At 44.4% G+C, this 19,562-nt stretch overlaps 1 protein-coding gene across 5 annotated transcripts in view; it reads right to left on the bottom strand.

The window, feature by feature from the left end:
* The window catches only part of arhgap39 (Rho GTPase activating protein 39), a 140,568-nt gene that overhangs the window by 29,619 nt on the left and 91,387 nt on the right, over window positions 1-19,562 (bottom strand). For 4 of the 5 annotated variants that reach the window (XM_015354221.2, XM_015354223.2, XM_069191127.1 and 1 more), the window contains 3 exons: window positions 14,724-14,885; window positions 7,550-7,949; window positions 328-420 (listed from right to left, as the gene is read on the bottom strand). In XM_015354221.2, coding sequence (XP_015209707.1) covers window positions 328-420; window positions 7,550-7,949; window positions 14,724-14,885 — 655 coding nt within the window. The remainder of the gene's footprint in view (window positions 1-327; window positions 421-7,549; window positions 7,950-14,723; window positions 14,886-19,562) is intronic. The other variant, XM_015354222.2, reaches the window with a different exon arrangement.

Raw genomic sequence — 19,562 nt, 5'->3', positions numbered from 1 at the left:
ACTGACAAAGAAGGTAGAGGTGTCAAAGGCCTACAGACAGAGGAACAGACTGATAGTTGGAGATAGAGGCTAATAACAAGGCAGAAAACAAGAAAACACACGGGGATAGGCAGAAAGATCAGACAGGATTTGTTGATCAGGACAAATGTGACAGAGAAAGACAGAGATGCTATACAGGAAAGGCAGCAGACAGATGTAGAGACTAGCAGACAGACTGGAATACAGGGTGAATAACACAGTACTGCACACAGACAGAAAGAGGCTGTACTGAGGGACAGAGTGTGTGGAGAGGCAGCTGCCCCACACAGGAGGTGGGAAGAGCCGTACCCAGGGTGTGTGGGTCAGGGGGCCTGGCTCGGCGCCGCAGTTTGGGCCTCCTCTTGTCCCGGGCCTCCAGCAGCTCTCTAATGTGCTGCGACACTGAGAAACAGACCACACCGTCACCCAGTGCACCAAAGTGATAAAAGTGGAGCCACACACACACAGCTCCTAACAGAACCAACAGACCATACAGCACAGAGTATGAATGCAAATATAGTCTTTTCATACTATGCAAACATAAAACAGTCTCAACATAAAATGTGACGATGGTAAGGAACTCCACCTGGATTTCACACTCACTTTAACAATGAGCTGGGCCATGAAACAGCAAAGACACAAATACACATTCCACCCTCTGACAGCGCACTGAACAAGGCCAGAATTGGCACAATTCACCATAGGCCCTTTCTATAGTACAACATGCACTCAGTTTTTTTTATTTATTAATTATTCAAAATTGCCCTCATACACAGCGCCCAAGCAAGATGAGATAGGTACACGTACATGGAAACTCAGACGGTCTGAATTGAAAACGTTTCTATTTTTGAAGTGGATTGGGGTTTTCGATAAGACGTTCAGTTAATTCTCATGGTCTAAACATACAAATACACCTTACCAGTCCTGCTAAGAACAAAACAAATCCATACATCTATCCACTTTCTAAGCAATTTATCCAATACAAGGTTGTGGGGAATCTGCAGCCTATCCCAGCAAGCAATGGGTGCATGGCAGGAGTGACAAAATATGGGGTGTGATTGTGAAGTAGGTAGGCCTCTTGCTAGAGAGGTGTTGGTTGCTAAGCAACCGCAGCTGTAGGAACATGGTAATCAAATGAGCAACAGCTGTAGGCAGTCTTATAATAAATTAAGCTATAGTAAGACCCTAGCTCCCATATCATAAGTAGTCTTTCTCAGTACTAGTGGAGCAGGAGTGCTTGTGGTGCTTTCAGTGCCTACCTGAGAGGAAGTTATGTGCTGCAAGTGAGCCGGTGCCGTGTGAGCACAGCAGCCACATTTATAACAGAAGGCTTGTGGTGGCTTTGGTTAGTGTATTAGCAGATAGCTGTTTCATTGTGCACTGTCCTGAAAGGGAAGGATTTGGGACAAGAATTTTGGAGGGAATTGGGATTTAGTTGTTATAAACGTTTCTGTTTTCCTGCAAGAGGGACAGGTTAGAGCAGCAGTTCCAGAGGGGACTGGGTTGTGCGTTTATGATTTGTGCAATAATGAAAGTATACTGGAAAGGGCAGAGTAAAAACAGCAATTCCAGAAAGGATTAGAAGATTAGAAAATCTGTTTTATATTTAAAATAAATAGTTCAGAAGAGATACTCAATTACCAGGCCCCCGGGGTGAAATACAGGGGCCCTCATTGTAGGATACAAGTTAAGGAGTTGTGGAAAGGGTTTATCTAACTACTGATCTCTGGTTGTAGGCACATGGTGAAGATGCTTAGATATGAGATACTGATTTATAGTGAAGACAATGAGGTCTGGGCACAAGGGAACTGCACCAGAAGCTGTGAGTAATGTAAGTAAAGGCAGATGTGGCTGAGAGGGCAAAAAAGAGACCTGTAGTCCAAGGGTGACTGGTAGGGAGTGAGTGAGCCAATAGCCATCGTGAGCGAGTTACAGCAGTTAGCTGGAGCCTGGACCGAGGTGCGAGAGTAGACTCTGAGTGAAAGAGGGGGCAGGAGGCTCCATGAGGGGTGTTGAGGATCAGGGAGGCTCCTAGAGAAAAGAGTCAGCAAGGAGCAGTTAAGACTTGTGAAGAGTTGCATTCCAGGTTGTTACCATGTTGGTCATTAAATAATTAAATAAGGCAGTAGAGTGGGACTGGCCAAACGAGAACAACCAAGTTGAGGATCTTCAAATGCTACTGTTGAAAACGACAAACAGAAAAAGAGGTGAGAGATTCACTGGGCATGGAGTCCATGAGAATGTTGTTATTATTTATTATGTTTGTAATATACTGTCTATATTGTATGGTATTACCTGTTGTACTGTGTCATCTGCTGTAATGTGTATGTCCCCAGAGATCTGTGCAAATAAGAATTCCTATGTACATGTACAGTGGTGTGAAAAAGTGATTTCTGATTTCTTATTTTTTTGCATTTTTGTCACACTGAAATGTTTCAGATCATCAAACAAATTGAAATATTAGACAAAGATAACACAAGTAAACACAAAATGCAGTTTTTAAATGAAGGTTTTTATTATTAAGGGAAAAAAAAATCCAAACCTACATGGCCCTGTGTGAAAAAGTGATTGCCCCCCCTGTTAAAACATAAATCAACTGTGGTTTATCACATCTTTGGAAAGCTGAGTTCAATTTCTCTAGCCATACCCAGGCCTGATTACTGCCACACCTGTTCTCAATCAAGAAATCACTTAAATAGGACCTGCCTGACAAAGTGAAGTAGACCAAAAGATCCTCAAAAGCTAGACATCATGCTGCGATCCAAACAAATTCAGGAACAAATGAGAAACAGTAATTGAGATTTATCAGTCTGGAAAAGGTTATAAAGCCAATTTTTAAAGCTTTGGGACTCCAGCGAGCCATACTGAGAGCCATTATCCACAAATGGCGAAAACATGGAACAGTGGTGAGCCTTCCCAGGAGTGGCCGGCCGACCAAAATTACCCCAAGCGCGCAGCGATGACTCATCCAAAAAACCCCACAACAACATCCAAAGAATTGGAGGCTTCACTTGCCTCAGTTAAGGTCAGTGTTCATGACTCCACCATAAGAAAGAGACTGGGCAAAAATGGCCTGCATGGTAGAGTTCCAAGACAAAAACCACTGCTGAGCAAAAAGAACATAAAGGCTCGTCTCAGTTTTGCCAGAAAACATCTTGATGATCCCCAAGACTTTTGGGAAAATACTCTGTGGACTGACAAGACAAAAGTTGAACTTTTTGGAAGGTGCGTGTCCCATTACATCTGGCGTAAAAGTAACACAGCATTTCAGAAAAGGAACATCATACAGTACCAACAGTAAAATATGGTTGTGGTAGTGTGATGGTCTGGGGCTGTTTTGCTGCTTCAGGACCTGGAAGACTTGCTGTGGTAAATGGAACCATGAATTCTGCTGTCTACCAAAAAATCCTGAAGGAGAATGTCCGGCCATCTGTTCGTGACCTCAAGCTGAAGCGCACTTGGGTTCTGCAGCAGGACAATGATCCAAAACACACCAGCAAGTCCACCTCTGAATGGCTTAAGAAAAACAAAATGAAGACTTTAGAGTGGCCAAGTCAAAGTCTTGACCTGAATCCGATTGAGATGTTGTGGCATGACCTTAAAAAAGCGGTTAAAGCTTGAAAACACTCCAATGTGGCTGAATTACAACAATTCTGCAAAGATGAGTGGGCCAAAATTCCTCCACAGCACTGTAAAAGACTCATTGCCAGTTATCGCAAACGCTTGATTGCAGTTGTTGCTGCTAAGGGTGGCCCTTTTTTTTCCTTTAATAATAAAAACCTTCATTTAAAAACTGCAGTTTGTGTTTACTTGTGTTATCTTTGTCTAATATTTCAATTTGTTTGATGATCTGAAACATTTCAGTGTGAAAAAAAAAAAGAAATCAGGAAAGGGGCAAACACTTTTTCACACCACTGTACAGATGGCAGTGAACTCCTCTACTCTACACTTTACTGTACTCCTCTACTCTTTACTGCATTTTGACCTCAGAGGAGGTCATTTAAGGATCGAGGCATGAAAAATATGTTATGGCACAGAGGGCGATGAGTCACAAGTACGAAACTGTGAGCCTGAGAGTCCACAAGCCGAGCTCTGACGGACTGCATGTGAGAAAACAGTAAAGCATGCCTCGTGTCCTACAGACGAGGAGGCATTTAAGAGCACCACTCTTGGAGGACAGTGTGTGTGCAAGGGAAAAATAGAATGAAAAGGCTTCCCCAACAGACTGTGACAGATTTGATGGATAACATCCTTAAAGCGATGGCTTGTCCCATGGCCTCATACAGGATACAACTTGGATGGGTGCCAGTCCATCGCTGGGCACACACTGACAGAAATACACTCACATGAGGGCCAAATTTCCCAGAAGTCAATTAACTTACTAGTATGTCTTTGGACTGTGGAAGGAAACTGAACTCCCTAAGTATACCATTGTGAACAAGAGGAAAACATGTAGTCCCCATGCACATAACACTCCAGGTTTTGAACCCAGGCCCCCAGTACTGAGAGGCAGCAATGCTAACCACTGTGCCACAATGCCACCAGCAAAACAAACCATCAGAAACAAAATCAATCACAGGCTAGGCTCTCATGCCTGAGTTGACTGGAGCATTGTCTATTCAATTCAAAAAAGCTAAATTCAGTATAACCAGTATTGGTCAGTTCAATAACTCCAATTAAGTGCAGTCCAACCCAATTCCATGACATTCAGTGCACCTAAACTTCATTTCAGTCCAATTCTGTCCAGAGTAGCAATTTGGAGGGTACTATATCTAGAGTGGCACTGTGGAAGGTATTCTAGTAGGGCGAGTTGAATTTAGTAATAATCCTTATATTTATATACTATGGCACTTTTCTGGACACTCCACTCAAAGCACTTTACAGGTAATGAGGATTCCCCTCCACCACCAATGTGTAGTCGCCCCAGGATGATACGATGGCAGTCAAAGTACTCCAGTACGCTTACCACACACTAGATAGCAGTGGGGAGGAGAAGAGAATGATGAAGCTGATTCATAGATGGGGATTATTAGGAGGTCATGACTGGTAAAGGCCATTGGTAATTGGGCAAGACACTGGGGTTAGGACCCCTATCCTTTTCAAGAAAATGCCCTGGGATTTGTAATGACCACGGAGAGTTGCGACCTTGGTTTTACGTCTCATCCAAAGGACTGTGCCTTTCTACAGTATAGTGTCCCCATTACTGTACTATGGGATTAGAACCCACACATACCATAGGGTGAGCACTCCCTTCAAGTCCCACTAACACCTTTTTCAGCAGCAACCTTAGCTTTCCCAAGAGGATTCTTAAGAAGTACTGGCCACGCTTACAACTGCTGAGCTTCAGTGGTTGCCAGTTATGAGTTAAGATAAGATCTCTTTATTGGCCATTTACAATTTCTTGTATTAAGAATTTGTCTTTTCGCATACCTCAACTTGCTCTCCATGAGACACACACAGACAGAGAAAGAGGCTTGGAGTCAGAGCGCAGGGTCGGCCATTTATACAGCACCCCTGGAGTTGGGGTTAAGGGCCTTGCTCAGGGTCCCAAGAGATTAGGATTCCTCTGCCGGCCACGGGATACGAACCGGCAACCTTCTAGCCTCAGCCACAGATCCTTAGCTGCAGAGCCACCGCACCACCCTGTTGCAGGGTGATATAACTTCAGGTTACCTGGTTTACTCATGTAACCAGGGTTAACACCTCTACTCTTAATGTGAGATTGAAATGGAAGACACAAAATTTCCTACAGCACAATGTCCTTGGTTACCATACTATAACACTGTTGTGGAAATTTTGGGCCATTGGAAAGAGCACCACTTTACAAATCCGGCTAAACTACTTACAGAGAACTTATTTTACTAGCTTAGGATGTGAAATTTGGCTTTTAGCTGGTAATACCGCTGTCACTAGAGTACAGTCCAGTCAATCTCTCAGTTCACACAAGTATAGTTATTACTAGTCTTTACCAATGTAACAATTTCACAAGAGTCTCATTTAGCCTTTATCCTCCCTTTCAACCAGTACAACCCAGATACTCTCTAAGTCCACAAAGTTGAACTCATTAGCTATCAATCTTCCATTCTTAACCAGTAAAACATACATACTCTTCTAGCCCATACCAGCACAGGGTACTGTACCAGTACTGCCCACTCACTCTTCCAGTCTATACCAGTACATTTCACTTGCTTTTCCAGTGTATACAGGTAGGGACTATTCACACCCCAAGACTCCATGTGATTAGTCAGTGCTAATAAATATATTGTTCTAAAAAAGTAACAGCAAGAACCTGAGAAACAGAGGGAGAGATGGTGGGGCACTTGAAGGAAGAGAGTGAGAGAGAGGAATGTGGAGGCCAGGTGGAACAAGATTGAAGATAAAAAAGGCAGACAGAATCCAACGAAGAGAAATAGTGGGAACATCAATGGTGAAGCAGGAGGCGAGTTGTAAGAAAATGGTAAGATGAGATGGAGAGAGGAGGATGAGACAGCAAAGAATGAGTGCAATAGCAGGCCTTAGCAGATACAGAGAAGAAGAGTACAGCAATAGGAGGTAAGGTTCAACAGACAGGAGGGAAGAAAATAATTGAAGGTAGAAAGAAATATAGGCAGGTTAAATACTGAGAATCAAAATTAACATCAGGATCAAGAAAGATCTACTCAAAGAAGACAACAGGACAGATGGAGAATGAAAGTAAGAAATGAAAATAAATAATAAGGAATAAAATGGATTACACAAAGTAGAAAAAGCAAAGGGGAACAAAAATAATTGAGGGAGACAGGAAAATAAAGATGACACCAGATTCAAGTCTGGGACACAAAAAGTAGCAACATTATAAATCCCACTAGGAAACAGGAACAGCAGAAGCCACAGGATCCATCACCAATGGGAGCCGTTTCAGTGGTGCCAATGCACAGTACAAGCTGTAAACAGCAGCAGCTACATCAGTAGCACCGAACAGTAGCAAAAGCAGCTGCAGTCACAGTAATGGCAGTGGTAGACAGAGCTGTAGTATTAAATAGTAGCAGCAAATAGAGCAGCAGTGTTAAACGCGAGGCAAATTGATAGCAAATAGCGATGGCAGTGCAACCAAGGATGCATATTCCCGATCCATCCACTAAAAACTCCGTGGGAGAATCCATGGCACCCGGCTCATCAATATTCATTTATACACCATCCAAATCCTAAATTAACTGAAGCTCCAATTCCAATTCCTTTGCTTAAACTCATCCTGAACCCTAAATCAACCAAAAAGTTCTATATCCTGAACCCTGTGAGTCTGGAACAAGTACTAAGCAATGTTGTTTAAGCTAATACTCTCTCTTCATGAAATGTGCAGACGAGCTCTTCAGGTCAACTAGCTACTGGCAACCACATCACCCCCTTGTTTGTAACCTTTTTTTTCACATTCTAATTCTGACCCCTCTCAACAGCCGGTAAGTACAACCTGTAGGAGCCATGTTTCTTAGCATAGTTCTGGAGCGTGAAATGGGTGGATCAGCAGCTCCCCACCTGCGCCTCTGTGCCTTACCCTTAGTGTCATTGAGGGGGTCCATGTGCCGGTAAATATAACCCTCTAGGTAGGAGTGGAACTTGGGTGTTGGTGGGAAGAAGTCAAGGCAAATGGCCATCAGCTCCCAGCCACGCTCCAGGCTGTCATAGCGGAAGTTCTCTGTGGTCTGGCGGCACAGCTGAATGTAGAGTTCGTCCCGCAGTCCTTGGCAGCTCCAGCCCTTCACCACGATCTCCAGAGCCACGTTCAGGGGGTCTGTCTTGGCTCGCCGGTCACCCATGTACATCTGGATGAGCTTGAAGATCTCCACTGCCTCCTTCTTCACCCCACGGTCTGTTGTCATGATCATGGGCTTCTTGATCGACTCACTGCTCCAGGCTAGCATGTTGGCAATGGACACTTTGCGCCGGAACAGTCCCTGGGGAGACAACACAGACAGGAAAACGGACAGGAAGAATGAAAGAACACTAGGAAAAATGAACACTGGAACATGAGAACAGCAAAAGTAGTAAGGATAGAATGTAGGAGCATTAATTCTAGAATTATGGAAAGGCTATTTTGCCCATCTATGCTTGTTTGCTCAATCCTAACTTGATACATAAGCACTCAGGAAAGACAAAGCATAGTATAATGTGAGGAAACCTCTGAGGCAGATCGTCTTTCCCTCAGGCATACACACTAAAACTTGTAACACAGTCACATACAGTAAATGGAAGAATCAAAACTCTAATTCAAAGTATTCAAAGAATCTCTGCTACAAGAAATTGAAAGTCCTGATTTAAACATCTTTATCTGGTTACTATTTCAAATATTTGTCATCCTTTTAGCATTCTGACTTCAAATTGCTTCGTGAAAAGGTTGGTTCTTTGGAAATCGACTCTCTTTTTGCCCCTGGTTGGTACTTTCTCTCCTCTCAAGTAGCTACTGAGAAACTGACCTGCAAGACTACAAGCAAAGAACTGTGAATCAGTGGATTGCTCCACTTCTCCCTCAATAAATTTGTACAGTACCTGTGGTATAAAAACCAACCATCTGCATGACATTCAACCTCAAGCCCTTCATGATACAAAACTATAGTAGTTTCTAGATAGTTGAACTGGGGCCCACATTTGGAAGTAATGTCAGATGGAAAGCAATGGATTCTGAACATTTACTTCACCGTCCACTATCTGGGAAGCAGATGGCAGCCTGGGAAGAGGGTCAACATGGGCAGCCTTCAAGAAATGATCCACAATAATGAGGATCACTGAACACTGTTGGAAGCATTGAAGCCACCTGATGAAATCAGTGGAAAAGTTTGGAGAGGCTGTTGAAGGCATGCAGGGAGTGAACGAGAATGCTTGGTTTGGTTGCATGTTGTGACAGGCCGCAACAAAGGAGGCAATGTCATCCCACTTTTTTGACCACCAGAAGTACCGTTGGACGAGCTCTAAAATCCATTGAACGCGTAGAAGGCCCACCTGCCTCGAGATGTGACCTCACTGTAGGACATTGGATCTGATACACTGAGAGACATACAGCTTGCCAGGTGGGGTATCCAGAGGTGCGGGATCAGATGCCACTGTTATTTTCATTGCCTCCTACACAGATAAGGGAGTGGCTCTGATGATGCAGGTAGTGGAATAATGTTTTCGGGCTCTTCTGAGGAGTCATCAGGGGAATGATTCTCTATGTATGCCAGGTTTTTATGACCAGTGAGTGCAAGAAATAGATGAGTTTCGCCTCCAGTTCTTGAAGATTAGTTTCATTGCCAAGAGTTCCTGATTGCCTACGTTGCAGTTTCTCTCTGCAGAGAGTTTCCTGGAGAAGTAAGTGACAGGTGAAGGGAGATGGACCTGAATATTTTTACAGGATGGCCCCCAATCCCACATTTGATGCATCTACCTCTAGCTCAATGGGCAAGTAAGGTTGAGGGTGCCACAAAAAAAGAGCTGTAATGAAGCAGCTCTTTGGCTCTGTGAAAGCCCTGTATGCCTCTGGAATCCATCTTCCCTGACCAAGATCCTTCTTTGTGAGGACTGTGATGGGGGCCATGACCAAACAGAAAGTGCAGTAGAAACTCGCAAATCCCAGGAGCGACGTTTTAGCGAGGTGTGAGTGGTTTAGCCTTGTAGCACTGAGACCTTTGGGTCCATTTGGAGACCTTGAGAGAAGAAATTGTATCCCACGAACAGTACCTCAGGCATGTGGAACTCACAGTTCTCCAGCTCTATATACAAGTGGTGATAGAGTACCAGGTCAGGACAGGTCAGGGATCACCATACAGTATATTCATGATGGCCCTGTTACGATCCCTGCCTCTCGGCAACGGAGGAGGCAGAAGTAGGCGTAGTCCCTATCCATCAGTTCACCTATCAGTTTTCCCATTCACCACCACACCCCCGTCTCATCCTACTTAAACACCTGTCCTTCCCTACCTCGTTGCTCAGTATTGGTTTTCCCTTTCGAGCTTCCTGGTTGCGCTTCCTCTACTCTGTGTTTGTCTTGGATTTCGGTTTACGGTTTTTCCCTTTGGACTTCGGCTTTTCGGATCTCGGCTTGGATTGGTACTTTCGCTCTGTTTTGGATTACTGGCTACCTCTGGATTCTCGGATTGCTCTACGGACTACAACTTCGGATCACGCTTGGGCTTCGGTACACGTTCCCTTTCGGATATCTTGCTTCCCCTGGACTCTCGGCTCGTTCCTACGATTACGGTTTGGTTTCGGATTACGACTTGGCTTTGTTCGCTCCTGCAAGTGGGTTCACTCACTGGTTCGGTCCCTATTACCGAACTTGTAACAGAATACTAAGCCATTTAACATGGACCCAGCGGAGCAACAGGAGATTCGCTCGGCTTTGGATCAGCACGGACAAGCCTTACTCCAGCTCCAGGCTTCTGTCCAACAGATCTCTGCGCACCTGTCTGCAATGCCGCCCATCGGCAATCTAGGAAGCAACGCTGGAGCTGCCGCTTCGGCTCCGCCCCCGCCAGCTGCTACACCTGCCCCTCGACCTCTTCCACTAACTCCACCTGACAGGTTTGACGGCAACCCTACCAAATGTCAGGGCTTCTTAGCACAGTGTGCGCTGGTTTTCAGGCTCCATCCGGAAACTTTTTTTTCTCCTCAGGACAAGATCGCCTTCATAGTTTCACTGCTAACCAGCTGCGCTCTGGAATGGGCTACTGCTCTGCTTGATCGCGGGGCTCCTGAAATTCAGGATTATGATCTTTTTTTAGAAAAATTTAAGGGGGTTTTTTGTCGTCCCGTAGTTGGCCAAGACTCTGCCTTCCGCCTCTCCTCCATCCACCAAGGCCGCCGGTCTGTACATGATTATGCTATTGATTTTCAAGTAGCGGCAGCAGAGACTCACTGGGACGATGAGGTCCTTATTTTTCTTTTCCGTCAAGGACTCAGTGAAGAAATTAAGGACCATCTGGTAAATATGCCACAATTGGGCAATACCTTGGAGGAAGTTATTTCACAGGTTTTGCAATTAGAACTCAGAATTCGTCATAGGAGTGCTGAGAGATCCCGGTCCCCTATACTAGAGGCTCCTCGGCTATCACCTTTCAGATCTGCCGACTCGGAACAACCTAAGGGGCCTATAACCTAATCCGCATTCGGGAGGGGGATGAATGGAAGACGGCATTTATGACAACCCATGGACATTACGAATATTTGGTCATGCCCTTTGGTTTGGTTAATGCTCCAGCAGTGTTTCAGTCTTTTATTAATGACATCTTTCGTGATCTCCTACAAAGATTTGTCTTGGTTTATCTAGATGACATATTAATTTTTTCTGATTCTTTCCAGGATCATGTTCTCCATGTCAGAGAAGTACTCTCCCGGCTCATTAAGAATAAACTATAAGTCAAACTAGAGAAGTGTACCTTCCATACTTCGAGGATTCACTTTTTAGGGTACGTCATATCGCCGGAGGGGGTGGAAATGGATTCGAGTAAAGTCTCGGCGATTACTGATTGGCCCACTCCCAAGAATCTCAAACACATTCAACGATTTCTCGGCTTTGCTAACTTTTACAGGAAGTTTATTCGAAACTTCAGCTCGGTGGTTACTCCCATAACCTCTTTGACCCGTAAAGGACCTAAACAAGGCAAATGGACCCCTCAAGCCGAAGAAGCATTTCAGCGTCTGAAACATCTGTTCACTACAGCCCCCATCCTAAAACACCCTGATCCAACTTTGCCCTTTGTGGTAGAAGTGGATGCTTCTGGCCATGGTGTGGGTGCGGTTCTCTCCCAACGTCATGGAGAAAAACAGATTCTTCATCCCTGTGCCTTCTTCTCTAAGAAGTTATCCCCTGCCCAAATGAACTACAATGTCGGTAACCGTGAGCTCTTGGCCATTAAGCTGGCATTGGAGGAATGGAGGCACTGGTTAGAGGGTGCTCATCACCCTTTTTTAATTTTCACTGATCATAAAAACCTGGAGTATCTGCAGTCGGCCAAACGTCTTTGTCCTTGCCAGGCTAAGTGGTCCCTTTTTTTTTCCAGATTCAATTTCTTGATCACCTACACTCCAGGTTCCAAGAACGTCAAGGCAGACGCCCTTTCACGGATCCACGACCCCCCTGAGGCCGAATTGATTCCAGAACCCATCATCCCATCTGGTAAGTTCCTGGCAGCGGTAAGATGGGACATTGAGGTAATTGTCCGACGAGCCTTGGTAGGGCAGACGGTACCTCCTCGGTGCCCTCAGGACAAGTTATTTGTCTCTAATTCTGTCAGATCGGCAGTTTTACAATGGGGACACGACTCCCGTTTCGCCGGACACCCTGGATTCCACCGTACCTTGGATTTCATCTCCAGAGACTTCTGGTGGCCAACTATGGCCAAGGATGTCAAGGAATATGTCCAGGCCTGCTCTATCTGCTCCCAAATGAAGTCTTCCCGGATGAGGGCAGCGGGCCTTCTTCAACCCTTACCCATCCCGGACCGTCCTTGGACCCACCTCTCAGTAGATTTTATTACTGACCTTCCACCCAGACATGGACACACGACTATTATGGTGGTGGTAGACCGTTTTTCCCAAATCTGCTCATTTTTATTCCCCTACCATCTTTAACTACAGCTCGAGAACTAGCAGAATTGTTTGTACAGCATATCTTCCGACTGCATGGCATCCCTAAGGATATTGTTTCTGATAGGGGTCCTCAATTTGTCTCCCGGTTTTGGAGGGCCTTCTGTAAGTCACTGGGCGCCTCAGTCTCACTTACCTCAGCTTATCACCCTCAGGCCAACGGTCAGACAGAACGAATGAATCAGGAACTGCTGACCTATTTACGGACTTATATCTCCTCTACCCATGATAATTGGGTGTCCTTGCTCCCATGGGCAGAGTATGCACACAATTCTTTGTATACCACATCGACTGGCATGTCTCCCTTTAAGTGTGCCTTAGGTTATCAGCCTCCTCTTATCCCTGACTCCCATCCCAACACAGAGGTACCTTCGGTTCAGGACTACATCTCTAACCTGAAGACCTTCTGGAGGAAGGCCAAAGCCACTCTTCTTTGCACCTCCGCTCAGCAGAAGAAGGTGACTGATCGGCGCTGTCGTATCCCACCCAGACTTCGACGTGGTCAGTTTGTTTGGTTATCTACTCGTAACCTCCCTCTTAAGCAACCGTCTGGCAAGCTTGCTCCCAGGTACATTGGTCCTTTTCGTGTCCTCGCCCAGATCATCCCTGTAACTTACAGACTGGCCTTGCCTCCTACCCTTCGGATCCACCCTACTTTCCATGTTTCCCTCCTTAAACCCTTTCACAGATCTACCCTGTCGAAACCGCAACAAAAACCCCCACCGCCTCGAGTGATTGATGGACTCCCTGCTTACACGGTCAATAAAATCTTGGATTCCCGATGGTCTCGTGGAGTCCTACAATATCTCGTCGATTGGGAAGGCTACGGTCCGGAGGAGCGCTCGTGAGTTTCAGAGAAGGATATTCTGGACCCCAACCTCATCCAAGACTTCCACCTTAACTTCCCGGATCGTCCCGTTAGGGCGTCAGGGGGGGGTAATGTTACGATCCCTGCCTCTCGGCAACGGAGGAGGAAGAAGTAGGCGTAGTCCCTATCCATCAGTTCACCTATCAGTTTTCCCATTCACCACCACACCCCCGTCTCATCCTACTTAAACACCTGTCCTTCCCTACCTCGTTGCTCAGTATTGGTTTTCCCTTTCGAGCTTCCTGGTTGCGCTTCCTCTACTCTGTGTTTGTCTTGGATTTCGGTTTACGGTTTTTCCCTTTGGACTTCGGCTTTTCGGATCTCGGCTTGGATTGGTACTTTCGCTCTGTTTTGGATTACTGGCTACCTCTGGATTCTCGGATTGCTCTACGGACTACGACTTCGGATCACGCTTCGGCTTCGGTACACGTTCCCTTTCGGATATCTTGCTTCCCCTGGACTCTCGGCTCGTTCCTACGATTACGGTTTGGTTTCGGATTACGACTTGGCTTTGTTCGCTCCTGCAAGTGGGTTCACTCACTGGTTCGGTCCCTATTACCGAACTTGTAACAGGCCCGTGCTGGTGTTAAAAGCTATCTTCCTTTCATCCTCTTCTGATTTGCACCAGGTTGTAGGCCCTCCTCAATTTGAGAAAAAAAAAACGTAATCTGGCAGAACCTCTCCAGGAGTGAGCATATGAATATTGGTTCTTGACAGTGATTTGGTTCAAGTCCTGATAATAGATGCCCTGTCTTAAGGAGCCATCTTGCTCCTCACAAGGGGCAGACCATGGGGCATACAAAAGACAGAAATGGTTTTGTGATGAGTTTTTCCAAGACTGAGACTCAGAGGAATAGTCTGCAGAGTGATGACTCCAAAGCTGAGGACTCTTCCATCCAGGGCTTTAACATTAAATGGACCTGTTGTGGGAGCTGGAAAAGGCACTTAGCCGAGCTAGGGTGCTATGTTCTCGCTGTGTTCATATGGATTTCCTCCATGTGCTCTGGTTTCTTCCCAGAGTCCTAAGACATAATGGTAGGTTCATTTGCTTCTGAGAAAATTGGATCTGGTATGAGAGTGTGTGTGTCTGTAAGTGCCCTGCATCCCATCTGTTGCTTGCTGGGATAGGCTCCAGTTCCCCCTTAACCCTAAACTGGATAAAGCAGGTAAAGAATGGATGTATGGGAAGAACTGGCTGTGCAAGTGTGTCAAAGCTTCTGTGCTCTTCAATGTGTCTCACCTGTGTATGCTTGTTGAAGTGTTTGGACGCCCAATTCTCGATATCTGTCTCTGAGGAAGGCTTCCGCAGCGTGAATTCTGGGAAGACACAGCTGGCACTTGGCATCATGTTGCGGGCGTTCCGACTGTTCTCGAACTGGGCACAGGCTCCAAGGTCCTCGGACTGAGAGAGAGACAAGGTGGGGAAGACAGGACAAATGTCAGACCTCATGTCTCACACTGTCAGCGAACGAAAAAAGAATTAATGTTAATTAACTTTACTTCTGGTTTCTAGCCTTGCAAGCTATTTTGACTTAAAGGCTATTAAGTCAAAATGTCAAAAAATTATAAAACGGTGACTGAGCACTGTATCATAAACTTGAAATAATAATTAGCACTAACCACATTATTCTTATTATTTGTTTTATTGCATTTGAGGTAATAATTTTAATGACTGAAAAATATCAATACCACTAGAGATGGCAATTTCAGGCTATCCAACAGCAGGTATATAAGTATGTTTAATTGTTTTATCTAAATCTCTTTGAAATAAAGGCTATTATATCTGCAGCTGGAACTGCAGAAGAGACATACAGTAAAAGAGACTCAAAAATATAATGATTAGCTTGCAGAGTAGAAAAAAGCCTGACTTAAAAAATGCTATGGTCCTGCATACTAAACAGTGATAAAAGTGAATACATTAATCAAGTATTACATTATCCACTGATAAAGCCATCATTATTTTAATATTAAAATCTGACTGTGACAACCATAAAAGCAAGTTACAGTAAACCAGTAAGTAGGCAAATCATAATGCCACAGTTTTCTAGGAGGTTAAATACAGGACAGAGGCTTAATGACTATCAGAATTCTTCTGGAAACTACCTGTCAAAACCAGTGCTTGTATTGAAAGTGAAAGTGTTGGCATGAAAGTGTAGCGTGCTGAAGAGACCAGCTACATTATTTTCTGTACCTTTAATTGTTGTCCAATGGACGTACCTCTGCTGCTGAGAGATTTTCAGATAATTCAGAAGAAAGAAGGCCTCTTTGAGCAGCTACTGCACACCAATGCAGTTACAATTTCAGTATGATTCAGGACAGTATCACGTAATACTATTTCATTCATAACTTTAGCAAACTGTCTTTTTTATTTAGCTGTTAAGTACAGTAAATTGCAACATAAAATGCAAGACCATCTTTGTTGTGGGTTGCTAACAAAACAAAACCGATGTGGTACTTTTAATTTAAACACAAAATCCTTCACACATATTATTCAACATACTCTTAGATCTATGGCTATACAATTTTTTTTCACTATTCAGACAGAATTTGTGCACTCTAGAATACCCAGATTAGGTTTTACCGCATACGCCTTTTTTCTTAGATTAGCTACAGTATGAGTAACATAGACATTACACAACCATATATTTTTGTTTTGACATAGTTCTTAACTGGCACAAAGCCATGTTTGGCTTTGCAGATGTTTTCTTTATCCTACTTAACATTAAACCTTTTTTATTTTTATAGAGATCAGAAAAATGAGATCAAACTCTCACTCCAGTGACAACGCAAGGAGTATCCATTTACTGTATACTGCAGGATGTTTCACTGGAGTAACCTCAATTGAATCATCTTGTTCAAGGGTACGACCCTTAGAGGAAAATTATTTTTCCTCTATACCAGCTTACTGGGCTTCTCCATGAGTTATCTCATGGAGTTATCTCACATTCTCACGAGATCATATTCTCATGTAGATATCTCATAGTGATCTCAAATTTACCCTGCTATGTCCAAGTTCTTATAATACATATACCGGTTTGGAAATACTGGTCCTGAGCAAAAGGCACCACTTACTGGTCCACTGACACTACTTACAGTAGCAACCTGTTTTTTCTTGGAGGTTCTCCATCCCAGGACATGTAGCTCTTAGGATACTTTTTCGGAAATATGCTCAGGTAAAATAAGGTAAAAAATTAATTAAAGAAAATCTATAAGCCTATAAGCTGAGGTTGAAATATCTGAGATAAAGGATATCATGTGTTAATCATGCAGCTAATGAGAAGGATTGGGGACGTTGTTGAGCTCATTTTGTGTTCTTTGACATTTCACTTTTGCCTTATTTTAATTTTTTAGCACTTTTGACCTATAATGTCTGAATGAGAACTGCAATTAAAAGTGGCAACATTTTGCAAATCCACTTAGTCTTTCCTGTCTCTCACTACAGTGCCCCTATATCCTACCCCATACGAATGATCAAACAGTATCTGATCTGTCAACGTCTGTAGTAATAGAGCTGTTGTGTCTGTGGCAGTCTCCTTCAGGTAATATCCGAACTACCCAGATTAAAATAAAACACAAATATCAAGTGTTCAGCTGCAAAACAAGGACAAAAACTGTTTAGGAATTGCAGCAGAATCTAGAGATATACACCATGCAGGTAAGTGGAGTGGACTGTTACTAGCTGTATTTCAGGAAGCACTATGTGGAAACCATAACATGAGGATGTGGATGGATTAGCAGTTCAACCTATTTGAGCTTCACAAGAAAGAAAGCAAACAGATAGTGTGTGGAAGTGCAGGCTAGAAGTCCAGAAAATGCTTACAGATACCTAAAAGGTCAATTTCTGGTTCTGTTGTACACACCACCTCATGCACAAGCATTAGAGAAGAGTCAAAGGATACCGACATGCATATACAGACAACCCAACTGTATACAAATGATGACACCCAAGGAAGTGCAAATGTAATCGCACAAACCACCAACGGGCTTGTTCAATTAATAATGCATTCAACTCTAGGGCAATGCCTGCTACATGAAAGTGAGAAAGTGAGGGAGGGGGATTGTTCCTCTCTATTCTCAATTATGTCCCCTACTAGGCTTCTTCTCACCCTCACGCGGGAGCCTCCTGTTTGAACTCTGCTGCCCGTCTGACACGTTTTCCAATTAGCACACATGGCGAGATCAGGGAAAATCCCACCAGCAGAGATGAGCGACCGCGTCTTTGTTAACTGTTCTGCAGCTGGTGTCGAATACATGGCTGTGTGAAAGAGGGGGGATAGAGGTGTTCTCTTTCTTTAACAGAAGCCTTGCAGACAGTGAGCACAGCATACAGTGGCGGATAGTAAACAAATGGTACATGTGGGAAAACCAGGTAAGACACTGAGTTTGGGAATGATACTCATTTTAAGACATCAAGACTCTGCACTAACGTATTTAACCCACCCAAAAAGTTCCATGAAGGCAACATCTTAGAATCCATCCATCCAATTGCTTACTGCTTCATCTAATTCAGAGTTGAGGGGGAGCTGGAGCCTATCCCAGGAAGCAACAAGTGCAAGGTGGGGTACACCCTGGACAGCACTCCACATAGCCACACGGGACAGCTTTGCAGGTCCTGAATTGAACCCAGGGTCCGTGCACTACAAGGCAGCAATGCTAACTACTGCACCACCATGTCCCCTTCCTTAGAATCTTACCTGATAAAACAACCAATGACATAAGTCTGGTGACCTCCATGAAGCCAATTTAGATTAAGTTTTACCTCTCCCTGTCATGACTAACCTGTATTAACCTTTCTGTCTGCATCCATTCACAGGGATTCAAGGACTCCTGTTCCAGAAAGACACCAGCAGCCAGACTTGTAATTTAAATAGGTTCACACCTGCCCTCAGCTCTCAATAATCAATTCATTGCTTTCTACATCTCAGATCTGTTTGGACCATGTCCCTAACCATTCTCACCTTCGTTTTCTTTTGTTCTCCTTAACCCTCCTACACCTGCTCTCTCCCTCTGTCTCCCCACACATGAAGAAAGCATCGTGTTTCTTGTTCTTTCATTCCACTTTCCAGCAGTGGCTTGTTTCTATAGTAATTCCTGGTTACCAGGTTTACAAATCAACTGTGAAACACGGACCAGAGGACAGAAATTGAAACTATGTGCATTTAAAACCGAGGACAGAATTCAACTGTTTTACCTAAAGAGTTGCAGAAATATGGAACAGGCCACCCCGTCATTCACTTGACTTTACCGGTGCTCGCTGTGGCTCCTCCCACTCCCACACTGTCATGCCAGCTATCAGGATTTACACACAATTCTGCAAGACTGAGGCTATCATGACAATGAGGCCAGCAGCCATATCACCCTGCAACTCACAACCGGCAACCCACTGAAGCTAAGCAGGTGTGAGCCTGGTCAGTACCTGAATGGGAGACCTTCTGGGAAAAACTGCTGCTAAGGCTGCTGCTGGAAGAGGTGTTAGTGGGGCCAGCAGGGGGGGCTCACCCTGCGGCATATGTGGGTCCTAATGCCCCAGTGTAGTGACAGGGACACTATACTGTAAACAGGTGCCGTCCTTCGGATGATACATAAAACCGAGGTCCTGACTTTCTGTGGTCATTAAAAATCCCAGGCTGTTTCTCGAAAAGAGTAGGGGTGTAAACCCGGCGTCCTGGATACATTTCCCATTGGCCCTTATCAATCATGGCCTCCTAATAATCCCCATCTATGAATTGGATACATTACTCTGCTCTCCTCCCCACTGATAGCTAATGTGTGGTAAGCGTTTTTGCGCACTATGGCTGCCCTCGCATCATCCAGGTGGATGCTGCACATTGGTGGTGGTGGAGGGGAGTCCCCATTACCCGTAAAGTGCTTTAAGTGGAGTGTCCAGAAAAAGCGCTATATAAGTGTAAGGAATTATTATTATATTGTTCGAACTGTATAACTACATTCTTTTTAAGCAGATCAATATGAAAAGCACAGCTATGCTTAAGCAAGTGGCTGTCATATTCTCTGTATGTCAAACAATAAACATAACTCATGGCCTCAGTCTGTGAGCTGCCATCAAAAACAATTCCATAAA

Source organism: Lepisosteus oculatus, chromosome 6, assembly GCF_040954835.1.
Source record: "Lepisosteus oculatus isolate fLepOcu1 chromosome 6, fLepOcu1.hap2, whole genome shotgun sequence".
In the NCBI taxonomy this organism is placed as follows: Eukaryota; Metazoa; Chordata; class Actinopteri; order Semionotiformes; family Lepisosteidae; genus Lepisosteus; species Lepisosteus oculatus.
This window is presented reverse-complemented; position numbering and strand designations above follow the sequence as displayed.